We start from the raw sequence: 18718 nt of genomic DNA, 5'->3' as shown, positions 1-18718 counted from the left end.
AGGAAAAATATAGACACATTTTGAAATTGTTAATCACAAATGAGAATGAAAGCATACATAACAAGGCCCAGTGGTCGATGCAGCCGAGTCACTAAATTGACTTTACAATCTCTCCTTGTCTGGGAGGGAGTTCGTCGACACCTGTATCCATCCATCAATCGAAGCTCTGCCATATCTCAGCCCCGCTGCTGGCAGCCTGCAGTGCCAATTAGCTGACGGGGTGAGTGTCTGACGCATTGTGCCATCCACACAGACCCTGCCAATTAGTGCCTAACCTCCCGCCTAACCTTCTTGCAGGCGTGGTGTGTCAGCACCACATCCTGGACAGGGGTGAAGTACTTCTGCCCGCATGTAAAGGACGGTCGAGTGGAAGCTTTCCAAGGCCACCTAAACAGTGAACTCGTACAGTCTAAACTAAACAACATCCTTTACTTTAAACTGTTTTTAGTTGAACAAACTCTATTCAAGTAAATTCTACTTCTGTGGAGAAACATTATTATATAATGGCAAACATGGCTTTGTTTTCACACAGCACAAATATAAGGATAAGTTGTTAAATATATTTAGATTCTGTGATCTTTTTATTACATCTGCAAATCCCCTCTTGGACAATTGGTAAAATGAAGTTATTTCTCAGTTATTTTTAAGCCTCCAAATATGTGTATGTGTGTACCCCTAAATCAGGGGTTGGCAACCTATGTCTCCCTTACCCCTCCCCCACGGCCGAGCAACCAATCACAGCCCCTGTGACCATCAAGTACGTCATCAGGCTCATTCATTGTAATTCAGCAGAAGCAACACATTTACTGAGACATCTCAGCATCTAAAGAGGAGAAATCTTTGCTCCAGGTCAAATGTAAAGTGAGCTTTTTGGCAGTTGGCGCTACAAGGAAGCCCCGCCTCCTCGGTGACAGTGAATGGAGATTCACAGGAATTGTTTAATATTACAGTGGAACACAAGTAAAATGATATTTGTGTCTAAGTTATCTGTGTGTTTTATTACTAATGTATTAATACTGATTGATCTGTGGCTCTCAGCTTCTGGCTTGTTTGGTGGGCGGGGCTTAAATGGCTCTTATGATGGTTGCCAATGGTTGCCAACCCCTGCACTAGATCAGGGGTTCTCAACTAGTCTCACCCTGGGACCCACATTTTGCCATGATCATTAAAACGCAACACACTATTTTTTAGAATTAACCATCCAAATTTAGTTTTTCAAAAAAAATGTTGAAAACACATATATAGTCTCTTTTAAAACATGAATGTACATATTTTCCTGTGCAAAACGCATTTCACAGCATGCCTGTCAAAAGAAGCTTCTTCAAAATAAAAGACAAGTCCAACATAAGTATTTATGTATTTTTGACCAGCTCTCCGCAACCCACCCAGTACAGGTCCGTGATTTGTTCACCAATACATATGTTAATGAAAACCATGTAAACAAGCACAGCTCAGTTCATGCAGGAAGGTATTTTAAAACTTAATGAATGCAAAAATACAGCTGCACTATTTTAACAATTTTGAAAAAAGTGCTTTGGATGAATTACAGAATGAAAGAAATATCTGGTCACATCAAGAATAAATAAGAAATGTCACATTTGTACCAAGTAGTGATTTAAGAGTTATCAGTAAATTGTCTCAACTTAGCCTCAACTCCAATATCAGGGCCGGAACAAAATCCTTACCTTTATACTAATCTAACTGATGGATAAACCAATGGAGCCTGTCATGAGTTATTCTTGCAAACGCACACAGAGTAGCTGCCAGACAGAGAGGGAAAAGTGTCCTTGGCAAGCTAAGCAAATTCAAAGGACACGTAAATCACAGTGTGGCATCACTTCCTTCTCTTTAATTCAAAAGAAGAAGAGGTTAAGACCTTTTCTCAGTCGCCATCTCACGGCACACTCTCTGATGCTGAGAAAAGAAATATATTAAGCCTTCTCCAAAATACCACCAACAGGCACCAATTCAAAACCCAGCAAGTCTCCTTTAATACCCAGGAAATTAAACTGTCCGCCCATTATCAGCTGGGTCTACTCGACTATATCTAAGATGAAACGGCACTGAAAACAACTACAAAAGAATGCTCCAAAATAAAAAATAAAAAACGGACTTTGCTGGAGACAGCAGTTTTTATGAGACACGCAGAGAGAAGATATTTTCGAGAGAACGCGAGTGTGTGTGTGCGCTGAGGCCTGTCTCAATAAAAACTTTAAGCTTTAACCAAAGATATGTTCAAGCCGACCGAGCATCAAATACAATACACTTTAAGGGGAGAGAAGGTACAAGTTTTTTTGTCTGAGCACTGACAGGATGGACAGTGCGTATCTGTACAAGTGTGTGTGTGTGTGTGCCCACAGAAAGAACAAACTATCTTGATACGCTGCATAATCTCATGCTGTTAAGTCAGAGGTGCTGTGGAAAATAATCACATCACTGGCTGTTGTGTGTATCTTCTAGTCTAGTCTAGTGTGTGTGTGTGTGTGTGTGTGTGTGTAAGAAAAAGAGATAAAAGCAGGAAACAACAGGAACACAATAAACAACTAGAGGGCAGAGAGGTGGAACAGGTCTCCGCTTTGCAAATCTGCACATGTTGCATTCTGTTCTTCTTCATAGACCTCATCTCCATATCAATAACATACAGCTTCAAGCAGCAACCACAAAGTAGGGAAAAATACACACCCTAGTGGCTATACTTAAATACCAAATGATAATTGGTGATTAGGGAATAAAGATTCACTTCCTTGATATCCAACAAGCTCAGATTTTCCAGTTGTTGTGAGTAATTGCTAATGCCAATACCTGTATATGAGTGTTTGTTCCTGATAGCAAACACCAAAACCAATCTGAAGCCATGATATATCATAATAATAAACCCAGCATTATCATAATGATCAACTCAGGGGCGGAAAGCACAAAACGCAAGAGGAAAATTAGTTCTCGTCCATTAAATTGAAGTGAAATGCTTTTGGCCGTTTTGCAGATTAGGAAAAAACTAATATTAGTTTTCCAAACAGTTAAAGTCTTATAATGGAATTGAACAGATTACAAAGCCACCAAAATGGAACCTGTTCACAACTGAACACATCAACAAACACCAAAAAAAATCATGTTTTTCACAGTGTCCCTTGAGATTTCTGCCCCACCATCATATATTATACACATATTAAGGATCTCAAGTAAAAGAATAAATCTGAGGTAATTGTGAGATCTCAGTGAACTGAACCAAGCCATATTTGCAGACAAACCCTCACCCCCCACCCAAACCCATGTTTGGTGCTTGAAAAGATTGATGACTCTGGTTTTGATTGTAAAGTCTGCCTCAGGGTAGAAGCCCATGTCTTGGTGCGACGGTGGCGTCCAGTGATTGATTGACCACCGGGCCAGTCTTCCTCTGTGGGGAGCGGAGTTGTTTAAAATCAAACAAGGAGATGACGGAGGTCTATGATTTTATTAAAACACAGATGTGTGGAAATGACAGATGGACTGAGAGTAACTCAGTTATACGACTCATTTACGGCGTGTGTTTTTATCACTGACAAAACACCATGATGTGTTCGCCCCCTGGATAGAGGAACTTGTTCAGATACAGATATCCTCATGTCTTTAGGTGATGTTTGTTACTATGACTTACATCTCCTAATTATTACTGCTGAGTAATTAAGCCGTAATTGCCCTGTAAACAAAGATGGACAAAGTACTATGATATGTTAAGGTTTCATTTATTCAGACAACTTTTTTCAGGAAATTTATTTTGATCTCCCGACATGTTTCGACTATCAACTGCCCGTCTTCTTCAGAGGAGTCTGCTGATAGCTGCCCTTTACTTTGGTGAAACAATTCCAGCAAGTTCTTTTTGAATTCTTTCTTTCTTCTTTTTTAATAATATAATAATAATAATAATATATTACCATTTACTCAGAAAACTTTTTTCAAAACATTAGTTTTGACTGTCAACTGCCAGTCTTCTTCAGAAGCGCCTGCTGATTTGCTTTGATGTGTCCTTGACTTCGGCATAATAAAAGGGACAAAGTACTCCCTTTCATTACTTGTGAATAATAAGTCTTCTGTGTACACTAAAGTAAGCTACGGGGTTCCTCAGGGCTCTGTGCTAGGTCCAATCCTCTTCTGTATCTATATGATCCCCCTTGGTAATGTTATGAGAAAATACTCTGTTAACTTCCACTGCTATGCTGATGATACCCAACTGTATGTATCAATGAAGTCAGGTGAGACAAATCAGCTATCTAAACTTGAGGCCTGTCTAAAGGACATTAGGGCCTGGATGGACCAAAATTTTCTTCTTCTCAACTCAGACAAGACTGAGGTCATTGTACTGGGCCCGCGACACCTTAGAGAAACCTATGCTAGCCTAACTGCCCTAGATGGCATTACTCTGGCACAAAGCACAACTGTTAGAAACCTTGGGGTTCTATTTGATCAGGACTTATCCTTCAACTCTCACATAAAACAAACTTCAAGAACTGCCTTCTTTCATCTCCGTAACATTGCTAAAATCAGATCTATCCTGTCTCAGGGCGACGCCGAAAAACTAGTCCATGCTTTTGTTACCTCTAGACTGGATTATTGTAATTCTCTTTTAGCAGGCTGCCCGAGCAAGTCGCTTAAGACACTTCAGCTGGTTCAAAATGCTGCAGCACGTGTATGTACTGACTAAAACTAGGAGAAGAGATCACATTACTCCTGTATTAGCCTCTCTGCATTGGCTTCCCATAAAATATAGAATAGAATTCAAGATTCTTCTTCTCACTTATAAAGCCCTAAATGGACAGGCACCAGTCTATCTCAAGGAGCTTGTAGTGCCATACAATCCCCCCAGAACACTACGCTCTCAAAATGCTGGACTACTCGTTGTTCCATTCATCTCTAAAAGTAGTATAGGAGGAAGAGCTTTCAGTTATCAGGCCCCACTTCTCTGGAACCATCTACCAACCACGGTTCGGGGGGCAGACACCCTCTCTACCTTTAAGGTTAGGCTCAAAACATTCCTCTTTGATAAAGCTTTTAGTTAGGAACCAGCTCATAGCTCATAATTAAGATGCAATAGGCATAGACTGCCGGGGGGGGGGTCTGGCATGCTCGGTTGGAGAGAGGTTGGAGAGGGCGTTAAGAGAGAGGTCATTTAGGTTAGAGAGGGACCGGAGAGGGTCCCATTCCTCTTTCAAACACTCCCTCTATGTCTGCTTACTCCCTTGTGTGTTTGCTCCTGTACTCCTTCTGGCTTTTGTCTTGCAGGTCCGTGGGATCCTCAGTGTGGAGTTACAGAGACTCAGCGGCTCTGTCTCCACCCTTTTCTCTGCACACACCCAACACAGCATAACGTGGATGGCTGTTCATCATAGGAATGGGATCCACACAAGGTTCCTGCTGCTTAACAGAAGGTTTTCCTTGCCGCCATGATGAATTCATGTTGGGTGTGGGATACATATGTATGTGTATATACGTATATATGCATATGTGTGTATCCATAAAATGAAGAGTCCGTCCTTAAGACTGCTCTACTGTAAAGTGCCTTGAGATACCATTGGTTATGATTTGGCGCTATACAAATAAAGATTGATTGATTGATTGATACTTGAGTAAAAGTACAGATATTCCTTGTCAAAAACTACTCCAATACAAGCAAAAGTAGCTCAGTCAAAAAGCTACTTATTGAAATATTTGCATTTAAAATTAAAAGTAATTAAAAATCTCCAACATAATTTTCCTCATCATAATTGCAAAAAGAAAAAACTGATGCTCAATCTGTTACATGGTTTACAGTATATAGCACTGTAGTACAACTGAAAAACAATTTAGTTTCACTAGCTACCATAATATTTAATATTCAAACCAACCAAATCATCATTATTCACAGAAAGGACAGAGCATTTCAACGGGCTCAACATTATACAAATAAAGGTAAGAAGTCTGAGTTTAATAATTACTGTTTCATTTGACAAAAAACCTAAATCTAACCAACAACTGTATTAACAAAAAAATAAAAACAAAACATTATTCCGTTACTTGTAGTAACATTTCAGCATAACAAGATGTATTTTTGACAAACCCTAAAGAACTAATAAAATGTTTAAATCCAGCAAGTTCATTTTGTCTTGAATATGTTAAAGCAGAACTAAGTAACTTTTTCATGTTAAATCTGCCTCGTAGTCCCTCTGAGGGTAATACGAGTGTTTATGGGGTGATCGGGGGGTCTTTCACTCCCCCTGCTGTCTCTGAACAGAAAACAGCACTTTGCAACTTCCCTGCCTTCGACCCGGTGGCAGTCTTGCAGCTCTGTTCTTGTTCTCGCGACAACACGTACTACTTTACGACGGCCCAATACACATTAAAGTTGCGTTCACACTGCAGTCGCTACAGTCGGGTTCGGTCACTTCAATCGCCCGTGATGAGTCGCTTGAGCACAGTGGTGCTTTTTGGTCACTTCAATGCTCCAGTGTTGTCATTACTAGGGAATGTGTGTGTGTGTGTGTGTGTGTGTCTGCGCAGCAGGATGACAGGGGACACAACTGGCTGATCACTTCCCTTATCATAAACAGCGCCAATATTTACTGTATAAATGGTCAACTTACTGACTTACTCAGAATGTAGACTTATTCAGATTAACCTCTTTCATTTTGCCCCGCTAGGTTTAGGAAGCCTCCCGTTGCCGTCTCACTGTAGAGGGAGGGAGGAGCTGCTGCCTTGGGGGTGCGGAGTGTTTACGACAGTGACATAACCAAAAGGGACCTTTTGGGGGAGCACTAAGTGCAAGTTACTTAGTTCTGCTTTAAGATATCATTTATTCAGACAACTTTTTTCCCGAAATTTACTTTGATCTCCTAACAGGTTTTGACTTTCAACATGTTTCGTTTCTTCTCCAGAACTGTCAAGTTGGCCAGGCCCAGAAAGAACACATCAAAGTGATCAGCAGACACTTCTGAGGAAGACTGACAGTTGGCAGGCAAAACATGTCAGGAGATCAAAGTAAATTTCCTGAAAAAACCTGAACAAATGAAACCATAACATCTTAACTAAAATGTTTAGCGATTTTTCTCAACACCCTTCCTCAGGGTCAATCTCTGACAAAGCAATTGTCCAAATAACATCACTATTACACATGACCTGCCTCTCTCTGATTGGCTCTTGCTCTATCTGTGATCTAATTCAGAGTTCATGTTTAGGGTATATCGATTCATTACGTTGTAGAGCAAATTGTGATCATGAATTTTTATTCTATATTGAGATTTGTTGATTGTCAAAGGCTTTTGTTGTGCATTAGTCCATAACAAGCCTCAAGGGAAACAAAATGAATCAAACTAAAAACTTTTACAGTCTGTTCATATCTGCTGCTTTCCTTGCATTAGCTTTGTACCGACATCACAACAAAAACCACCGTGCAAAGGCTTTCTCAACCATCCCATGTGTATTCCAGTGTTTCCCTTCTTCTACCTCCTGAATGGTAGAACACGTGTGCTGGGTGACACAAAACACATTTTCCTCAGACAGGAAAACTCTGGAAATTCAACATCAGGGACGGTGACAACTCAACCTACACTGCTGTGAAGATCCAATTACCGGTAAATTTTGCTAGCTGGGTGCTGCCAGTCAGCCTGACGGGGGAGGCCAAACGACTGGTGGTGTAAATGTCTCTGAGACAAACAGCACACCAGGGTGGTGCAAACTATGTAGGACAATGGCTACTCCTGTGATTTCCTAGTAAAATATATACATAATTAATACATTTCTTGTACTATTAATTTTTACCAGTTAGAAAACAATATGCAGACACGAAGTGTTGTAGAATTCTTTTTGCCAGCTTTACAAGTTGACTCTGTGCTCTTTGTGCAGTTAGGGAAATCTAAAGTTCACCACAGAGAACATTCACGATAAACTCCCATGATGATGAATATAGATTGGATCTGAATTCTAAACAGGTAAAATCCTTAAACGGTACCTGATAGAGTCTGGGACCACTTTCTAGTCATTGGTGTATCTTGGATCACAGTTGCTACATAGAGGCTACGATTTTCAGTTTCAAAATTTCCCAAATTCCATTTCAGAGTTTTTGCATAGTTTCAGTTAACCATTTTCGGTTTTGTTTCTCTTTCATCAGCTTTCCCTGATGAGATGTAATTACTGACTTTAACCTTTCCAAAATTGTTCCAAACATGCTAAATAAATTCAATTGAGTTAACTATTGTGGTTAATTTCATGTTTCTATCGTGTATTTGCACCAAAATGTGTGAGATTAGAACTTTTTTGTCCGTTTGCCAAAGTCGCTACACATCAGGTCACCCGCTTTATGATGAAAAAGTGAGTGTAAATGCATGATATTGTTTCTCTATGTCTGTGAGTGTTGAGTCCATGTCATACATGCAGCTGATGCATGTTCATGTGGATTTGTTGTGTTTTTCCTTAAGAATTTTATATTTTGATAGCGCTTCGAGATGACTATTGCTGTAATTTGCACTTATATGAATAAAGTTGAATTGAACTGAATAGAGCTTTTTCGATTTCAATAGGTTAACTATGTCATACCATGTCTATTTTGCTTGAGAATTGAAATTTCTGTTAAACAGTTAAAGGTCAAAAACTGTGTGACATTATGTGATATTGTTCCAAAACATACATTTGAGAGTATATTCTGTGTCATATTGCAATTTCTGCTTGATTTTGTTGAAAAACAACAATAATAGTAAAAAAATTATTCAAATATATGTATACAACTAATATTGCCATTTCTATTTTTGGAAGTAAATTCCATTTTCTTTTTCTCTTTTCTCTGATTACAGCGAAATGGAGGCTCTAGTTTCAGGTGGGGCATAACAAGGTTTTTGTAGCGTGGCTCCTGTTTGTGAAATGAAGGAGAGAACCTATTGGATCCTCTGTTAACCATGACCTGTATCTTAATGAGGGCAACAACAAAAAATTAATAACCTGCAAGACAAAGATGACAAGAGCTCCGGCCAAAATAGACAATTACGAATTCTGGTCATACGTAATTAAAATATTTTGATATGCAGCAATAGGGATGGGCGATATTGACAAAAAATTGTATCCCGATAATTTCAAGTGTTTATCACGATAACGATAAAAATCACGATAAATAAAAATTATAAATAAAAAAATACACAACTTTGTGTAAACAGGTTCCTTACAAACACAAATAAATCTGAATACATCAACACTAGACACATTTAAAAAGGCTTCAATAACTGCTGACTCAAACAGCTCATGAGCTGATATTGAAATATATTTGTTCATGTAGATCACTATTATTGTAATTAATTTATTTCCTCACTTAAAATGAAATTATTTAAAAAAAAAAAAAAAGCACATTATAAACACAAATAACTTCAATGGTGTTTTACTGCTGATGAAATTTAATTTAAAAATATTGCATTTCACAAATTGGGATGAATGAATAGTGACAACATTTATTTCACACAACACGTGACATGTTTAGCTTTTATTCTTCCATACAAGTGTTAAATCTGACCATAAACAAATTGGTGGTTCTCTGTGGTTTTATGACAGTAAGATGTGTTCTTTTAATCTTTTTACTTGGTCTATTCTTTATATGGAGGTTAGCGTTAGCACTTAACTCAGTCTGTGTGTCGGTGGGTTAGCTTAGCATAGTTACCTTTAGTTGAGTTTCCAGTTCATAACCATTTGCTACAGGCTCATCTCTGTCCCCGTGTTTGAGGAACTTTGGGTGGACATGACGGAGGAACTTGAATCGGTTCCCTTTGTTGGATGGTTATCTGGTTTTAACCAAATAGTGGTCCGTGATGTATCGCAGCATAGTAGCTTCAGGTAGCCATGACGAACGCACACACAGACGGCGGTGTGTGTGGGGGGCGGTGCACACCGTGCAGAGCTTCCGTAAACAACGTTTCGCTCCAGAGAATAATAAGTTGTTGACAACAAACGGGGCAGTTTTGGTCCATGGAACGCGGTTTTTTGAGGCATTCTTGGCTAAATTGAGGGACAAATGGCCCGTGGCCCTCGCTAATTTCCGACATGGGAATTTATCGTTTATATCGAGGGATGACATATTCTTACTGGTGAGAATGTTTTTGACGATAAATCATAAATGATAAAATATCGCACATTCCTATCCAGCACTACACATTCATCATTTTTAATATGTACTTTAACAATTCTTACCTTATCTCTTTTTTGTTTTTAGGAAAGCACCTTGGTTTTTAGAACATCCACATCTTGTGTCAAATTCTGAGCTTCATTCTTTTACTCAAACTAAATCAACCAGAAGAAAAAAAAACAAAAAACAACTATTTTCCATATTGCAGAGTGACAGAAAGCATGACGGATGACAGGTACAATATTTGTCTAAAGATCTCCTAACATTTACAATTTTCATAATAAAGGACCAAAAATATGCACCCTGTCATTTTCTGACACTTCAACTGTCAGTGGGCTGAAATTATGCAGTCTTCACGACAGTCACACCATTTGTTTCACTGAAACTGTTCAGGAAACAGGTAATTTCTCAGGGACATGGGGAAGAAAACCACTTAATGAAAATATTCTCACTAGGTCTGTAGTTAACATTTTTCTGCTGCAATGTTGCCAATCATGGGGAGAAGGCAGAATATACTGTGATTTGGTGGGGTGGGAGGGGCACACCCATGCAAAAAATAATTTTTTAATTAAGAAACAATAACAATTTACCAAAATTTCCTAGGTTGAAAGCATTTGAAATGTGCTCTTTGACTCTCGAGTTGTAAAAGACATTGTTTAAACATAAAGTCAATACATGCTGCAATGTGTGGCTATAATAAAGATGTAATCATTTGAAATCATCTTTGGGGCGAGTATTACAGATGAAAATTTTAATTACAGCCCGACCAATCGGTCTTTGCGACCAAATAATCAGGCTGATTTTAACAATAATCGATTAATCAACATGGGCCAATAGCCCGGCAGATTAATCAGTCAGGCTAAAATATGTCACTGATCTATTACCTTTTTTGCTGCATGGAAATTATGTGGCTCTGTGCTGTACTTTCTGCATTATAAGCTGACACTTCAGAATTGTCAGGCATGAATACAAAATGACAACACTGGGAGAAATGCAGTATTTCATTGTTTACGGTTTTAGTTTGCCTATTTTGATTTATTCTGTTTGAGATTTGAGCAACTCATTTTTTGAATATATTTTTTTTGTATTCCAAAAATACAGTTTGAACAAGTTTGGCTTTTCTTAATTATCAGTGGCTTTTACAGTCCTCATGTTGACAGTGTTACCAATTAAAGTTCCTTATTTCATTGAATCATATATTGGGAATTAAAGAATTTGCGTTTAAGTACGCAGGGGTGTCAAACTCGTTTTAGTTTAGGGGCCAAATACGGAACAGTTTGACCTCAAATGGGCCACAGATTTTAGGTGGGAAAAAGAGCAAATTCAAAATGTGCCCTTGTTTGAACTTCCAAATTATATATCAAAGATAAAGTTTGTGAGTATATCAGTCTTTACAGGATCTTCACTTCAATTTACCTGATTTTGAGAGTTTAGGGCATTTTCGTAAAATAATTTGAAGAAAATTTGCCTGATTTTGAAAAAATTAACAGTTATTTCAACAATTTGAGATTAAAAATGACAGCAATGATATAAGAACTGGATAACTGTACACTGCAAATATTGCATATTTTAATTGAATTTGTGTATTTGGAGGGACTGAGATATCTATAACTGAGTTAGTTGGTAATTTACAACATGTTTCATGTTTATTTCTATCATTTTTATTATCTCGAACGGCCCTGGGCCTTGAGTTTGACACATGTGATGTACAGTACATATATTGTGTGTACATCAATGTTCTTATTCTATATATCAACTGATATATTGGCCGATTTATTGGCTTTTTAAAACCCTCAATATCTGTTAAAGCATCAGCCTAAAAACTCCTACATCCCAGTGTTCCCCTCACTATCAGTTAGACGTTTTGTGCTGTATTACAAATGAGAAACTGAACTGTTAGAAGTAAACCTAAAACAATACAGACGGTATTTTAGATCTAACAAAAGGAAGACGAGCAAAGATTATCAGAGACTTGAGCAGCTATTACTGAAGAAGACTGAACAAATGACCTCAACAAGCTCCATCAGCCAAAAGATTATGTGCTCACGACAGCAAGCTGTAACTTTTCCCTGGAGCTGGTACTCAATCAACTTATCGACTTTGCCTAGAGATCTGAACCTGTTCCACCTCCCACTTATTGATGCTCGTGCACTTTACAATGTGGCAAATGCAATTTGCTGGATAACTGGTGCAGAGATGGGTTTAGTACTTGATAAGAGTGGTAGTTACAAACACATTGTAAAAGGGGGTGTGAGGTCTGCAAACACATAAAAGCCATCGCTTTTATAACTTTCCGGGTGCAAGTTTTACAATAACGCTCAGAGGTGAAACACAACAAGCTGAAGAACAGGGTGGGGGTGGGGTGAGGAGGGAAAAGGACAAATGTGTTTTACCTTTCATCAAAGATGACTTCTTTTCCAGAGAGCGAATTAAAGGCTGTCTTAAAGTGCAAAAGTCAATTTCCAGTTACAAAGAACATTGGCTGCATTGACGTGTCGGACTTGACAATTACATGAGTGGTGCAAACGCTGCGACGCCTTCACTGATAACCCGTCGCCTTCTATTAAAACCCCCACACTCCAAAGGAATGCTTAAATGGAAAGAATTATCACTCAGAAGCACATGTAAAAATGATTTAAAAACGGTAAGACGTTCTCGCTGAGATGTTTCAGAGGAAGACAAACTATGGTAGTAGGGGAGCAAAAGTCATCAACAGGAAGTGGGTTGAATGAATGAATTTATTTGTGTAGTTCAGGTTCAGTTGGTAACAAAATGTAAAATCATTGCAAAAACGTGGCTTTTTTCTCTCGTGTTTCAAAGGCTTCTCAAGGCCCTAAGTTATCCTTGGGGCTACAAGCACAAGTTCTATAGCTTTTAGAGAGAAAGATCCGCTAAATTAAAGCAAAGTTAGTGCTCCAGGGGGATGTAAGCAGTAATATGCATATGAACTCTTACCATGGGCCTCACCCCATGTAAGGCACACTATGCAGCTCCTGACTCAAAGGCTGACATTTGTATCAATTGTTGTTTAATAATTCAATATGCACACTGTACATTTTTAGTTTGATCGGATAAATACTTTTTGAGATATGGCCCTTTTAGTGAGGGGGTATGTGTCGATTTTCGCTCATCCTTATTTTTCTTCCATTTTCAGCTTCCAATATCTCAGGAACTACATTACATAAGAAACTGAAATTTGGTATAGTAAAACAACTCCTCCGACTCTCTCAGAATATACAAAGATATCTGCTATACATCCTATCTGGATGGACATGCCAGCCCCTCAAAATTGGAAAAAGTTTGTCCAGGTTTGGGGCTCGAACATGTTTAGGCCTCAGTAAACAACTTTACAAATGACTCAACTCCCTGTAATCTTGATCAGCTTTGATCTATGTACATAGACTGATAATCACTAGTTATATATGCATTGGTTCTTGGTTTCTTGAAATCTAAAAAAAAAATACTTTTGTTTAATATTTTTATTGGCTCATAACTGCATGTGTGAATGCAAAAAAATATGGTCTGTTTTAATTTATAGAATAAGGATAACACTTTCTTTGGATGTAAAACAACTTTTCTTGATGCAACTATCATTTTTATTTTGGACCCCAACTTTGGGTTATTTCACAACTCGTGGATATTGAAAATCCCTATTTGATGTAGTTTTTGAACTATTGGAAGCTGAAAATGGAAGAAAAATAAGGACAAGCATTAGTCTACACATACCCCCCTCACTAAATTGGCAAGATCTCAAAAAGAATTAATCCGATCATATTAAAAATGTAGTGTGCTTATTGAATAATCATGGAACAATTGGTAAAAATTGCCGAAACGACATGAAAGGATCCTTCTGTGACTTTGTCACCTTTGATCTTCATCCATCTAGCCTTTTTTTTCCCTATTACAGACATCAGAAATTTGCTTACCAAAACAAAACAGCTTTCACACACACCCACCCACCCACACACACCCACACCCACCAAAAGTCTTCTTTCACTCATCTCTGTCTCTCTCATCACCGAATTTTGATCTGAGCACCGTTCCAAATGAGGGATCCCTCACAGCCTTGTCCTACGGCAAAGGAATCACATCAACGCTCCCCTGCTTCCCTCCAAACAAAATGATTCATTTTTCTATTACAGTGATGAGCGTGTGAAATGAGCTATATAATCAATAACATCGGGTTGTAAACATTCGCCACACTGCAGCAAAAATCCGTTTTCTTTGAGAAAACAAAGCACTGTGTGTTTTACAAAGTGTTTACAAAGGCAATTTAAGGAAAATAAAGACACATTCAAGCCAATTTAAATGTATGTGTATTTCTGTAGTAATAGCAGAAAGAATATATTTATAATATACCACTGCTTGAATGAAGAAAACACATGAGGCGAGTTTTGTCACATGAAGACATAAGCTTGCTAGTATACAAATAACACATTTTCAAATCTATTGAACTAACAGGAAACAGGTAATACCATATTTCATAATAAAAAATATAAATAAATAAATTAATTAATTAAACTAATCACTTGCATTAAAAACAAATGTAAAAGTACAGTGGTCAAGAACACAGGAAATAACGAAACAGTGAGTCACTTAAAGTTTGTTTAATCTACCGCTCGATCTGAAGTACATCAACGTAAATCATTATATTTGCACTCTAGTTCTACATTAGCTTTCGTTCACGGTCCATATCCAATGCAGTCTAATAATTTAATGCTCTTTTAATTTCTGCTATGTTTTTAGGCTTCTGATAATTACTTTCTTTGTGTGTAGTCATTTTGTTTCGTGTTAATAATCTTTATAGTCATGATTTTTTAATGTACCGCCGTATCGGTGTATTTGATTACAACTTTCGGAACGCTACGTTGCGCAGTGTTTCAGACCGAATCCTTTTCAACGTTGCACTTCTAAATAAGAAGGTAAACAGTAGCGGTCTGGTGTTAGTAGCGGTGTAAATCATATGTGTAAATGGATAAGACAGACACAATTGAAAGCTCTGAAGCTGCATGTGAGCATGTGCCTGCTACAGGAGAACAACACTCACGGACACAGAGGAACGGTTAGCTTAGCATGTCGGCAGTAATACAAAAAAAAAGAGAGCAAAGGATCACAATTTGTAATTCCTATAATGCAGAAATAAGTTGTGGTGGAGCTGCAAACAAAACGCTATCTTATTCACCATAAGAATCCACCACACCACTGGGTATGCAGCATTTAAAGCTAGAAATCAAGCTAATGCTAAAGCTAAGCTAGTGTGGCAAAGAGCCATTGGGCTGATGTTACAAACTTGGATTACTACTAGTGTGGAATTATTCTACAATATTCACTCATCATGACAGTAACATCGATCATCCTGAGTCAATCTACAGTAGTAATTCCTCTCAACCAGTAGAAAATGCTGTGAACACCTGATTATGCATGAAACAAAAAATACCATCATATATTGTGAAACCGTTAGAATTTTGAAACATTCCGTGATATACACTTTCATTGTCATACCGCCCAGCCCTACCCACTCGTCATGTCTCCATTCCCCACCGGGGGGTGCACAACACACTTTGAGAAGCAATGGGTTAATGGTAATGCTCAGTGTCCCACAGTGAATTTGAACCAATGACCCACTACCTTAACCACTGGACCACCACTGACTTTTCTAATATTTCATACTACACAATGCTGCACCCCTACTAACTTTCAAAAATTACTTGTACTTTCCCATTCACATGTGAAATGGAAATACAGCAATGTTTGATGTCTCACTTTTAAAGACCTGCTCTGACATTTGCGATGCTTTCAGATAAAACAGTTATTATAACACCACTGGAGATATTTCCTAATGATTTGCTTCATTGAGATAAATTGGCCAAATTAATCTCTGACAGTTGTGGGAGATGTTTGGAGATATGCTTCTTTTTGATGCTGAAACAGGCATGACTCATACACGACAGTTTAGCTAACCTAAATGGTGGTCCTGAATGTAAATTAAACTGAAGCACAAAAAGTGAAATAAGAGGAAGAAATAACATAAAAGTAAATAATACTTTAAAAGTTTAAATCAAAAGTTAAATGTATTTGAGTTGAGTACTGTGTTGTTTTGGTGAATCTTTGTCAACCCTTGCAATGCAAGGAAAAATAATGTTATATGAATGTTAATGTTGGGAATTCTTTTCCCGAACTAAAAGGGTTTGATTCTGAAAATTGAACAGAAAGGTCTGTACTTCTTCCCCTACTGAATATGGGTTACACAAAGTTAAACTTGTGAGAACAAACTTAAAACAGGAGAAAAGGAAGCAGCGAGTTATGAAATAAATCCAGAAACTTGTTCCGTATGTTTTGATGTATCTGCGCGCTACATCGACTTGTGAATAGACTTACAAATAGTTGAGCACGACGCTTCTCATCCTCAGTGGTGATCCTCTCTTTAATGATGGCCTGCTGGACGCTCTCCTGGGCCACGGCTCTCTCTACAGACAGGATCCTGGACACCTCATCCTGGACTTGGGACTGAGCTTCTGCTTGAGCACTCGCTGATACCCGGGCCTTCTCTGACTCCAGCCTGTGTAGCATCAATAACATCATTTGACAATATTGCATAACAGAGTGACTAAATCCCCCGATTATAGTAAATGTATTAAAACAAACTAACATTTTCTTTTGTGTTAATAGTAGCACTTCACTGCTAAAGGCAGTCCTTCCCCAAAGAATTAAAAGGTCAAAAACGCAATTACAGCGCCAATGAGGCTTGGATGTAGAGCGATATGGCCGTTTATTGATTTTCACTTTAATGTCAGAGTCGTCCATGTGTAACATTTGCAAAGACAGCAACTTCGAGAACAAGTGGCACCGAAAATAAACACTGTTGGTAATGACTATAGATATCGGAGTTGGAGTCAATTATAATTGTAATCATATAATTGGTAATTACTATTATGGCATAATCATAGTTTTAATTGTAATTTAAAAAAATCTGTTGTTGATGTTGTACTCGTAATTGAATTCTAATTGAGTTTATTTTTTTTCTTCATTAATTTTTGTTTTTTCCTTTTTTTTCTCTATTGTCTTTTTTTCTTTCTTTTTTTGTACTTGAGTTTAGATAATTTACTTTATAATTGACATTACAATTCTATAAAAAGTGTCAATTAGAAGTTAACGCAAATTTGGGGAACCATATTACAGTTCTACACATGTAGTTAACAATTATTAAAATAGATTTCAAAAGAAGCTTTCCCACATTTTACCATTTAAAACACTTTAAATTCAGGGGCATACCGACGCAAAAAAAGGCTCAGACACCCACACAAATTTATTAAAACCTATATTTTTCATTGATTAGGAAGGAAAGAAATTAGATGATAGATGTTTGTTTTTAGTGTCTTTTACAGCTGATTTAGGACCAGTTATCATCAGAGATGCTAACAGAAAGCTAACACAATATGAACATTCAGTTTTATGGGGTTATTTATTTCAGACTCAGTAATTGTGATTAATTGTAATTGAACTGCAGTATTGGAGAATGTAATTGTAATTGACTTTCAGAAGATAAAACGTAATTGTAATTTAATGGTAATTGGAAAAAATGCTGGTCACTTTAATCATAATTGAATTGTAATTGGACATGGGTAATTGAAAACATATTTGTAATTGAAAAATGTAGTTGACACCAACCCTGCTAGATATGCATGATTAAGTGTTTTATCAATAGATTTGTTTTGTCAGTTCTAGATCTTTCTACAGGTAGTGAATATTTACTATTGGAATATAGAAGTCAATGAAACGCTAATATCTACAGAGGCAGCATGCTCTCTGCAGGCAGAGGACCAATACTTTATCTCTAGGCGCTCATAGTTGCCTAGCAACACAGTCTCTACTCTGTGACAGCATGGCTGATTGAATAAGAAGGACCATCCATGGAAGTCTTCCTTGAAGTCACACAATCATTGAAGGTAACATGAACATGAAGCAGACGATGAAAAAAGAACTTCAAGATAAGGAAAAAATAAAATCAAAACTTAAGTTTTCTAATGATAAATGCATCTAATCTGAGTCCTGAAAGAAAGAAAAAAAATCACAAATATAGAACCATCAACCAAAAAATATGTATTTGGCATCCAAAAATAATTCTGTACAAACATTAATTTACATTCAAGTTAGTCACCTGTGAATTTTAGCCTAACTCATCAGTTATAATGAAAAGCCTGTCACAGCCCCAAGTGCTTTAGGTGACAATTGATCATTATTCTTTTGTTTGCCTCACTTTTCAAGCATTCATTACCACAAAAGTTTAACGACTCATTTGAAGCCTCATCAGGTTTGTGTATTCCCAATTACCATATTTTAAACTCATCATCCTGCACGCGTAGCTACCGTCTCGTTTTGAATGTGCATTTTTTTTTTTTTTTCTTTCTTCCTACCCTCTCGGCTGTTTTTCTTGGTATGATGAGCACCTGCTGATCCGTCAAAGTGACAGGTTTTCATCCTGGATTTGCAAAATAAATCTGTTTTTTATATAAAAAGATAATTATAATTTCTTAAAAAAAAAAACTACATTCGCTTTTGGTTTTACTTGTCAATAATTTCCCACACCAATAAACTGGATTCAATTTTTCT

The 18718-nt window shown here is 37.5% G+C and overlaps 1 protein-coding gene across 2 annotated transcripts in view; it reads right to left on the bottom strand.

Moving 5' to 3' along the window:
- chchd3a (coiled-coil-helix-coiled-coil-helix domain containing 3a) overlaps positions 1-18718 on the bottom strand; it is a 100991-nt gene that overhangs the window by 51577 nt on the left and 30696 nt on the right. For both annotated transcript variants that reach the window (XM_028449048.1, XM_028449049.1), the window contains exon 5: positions 16487-16667. In XM_028449048.1, coding sequence (XP_028304849.1) covers positions 16487-16667 — 181 coding nt within the window. The remainder of the gene's footprint in view (positions 1-16486; positions 16668-18718) is intronic.

This window comes from Gouania willdenowi, chromosome 6, assembly GCF_900634775.1.
Source record: "Gouania willdenowi chromosome 6, fGouWil2.1, whole genome shotgun sequence".
Taxonomy (NCBI): domain Eukaryota; kingdom Metazoa; phylum Chordata; class Actinopteri; order Blenniiformes; family Gobiesocidae; genus Gouania; species Gouania willdenowi.
Note: the sequence above shows the minus strand (reverse complement) of the source record. Positions and strands in the feature narration are given on the sequence as shown.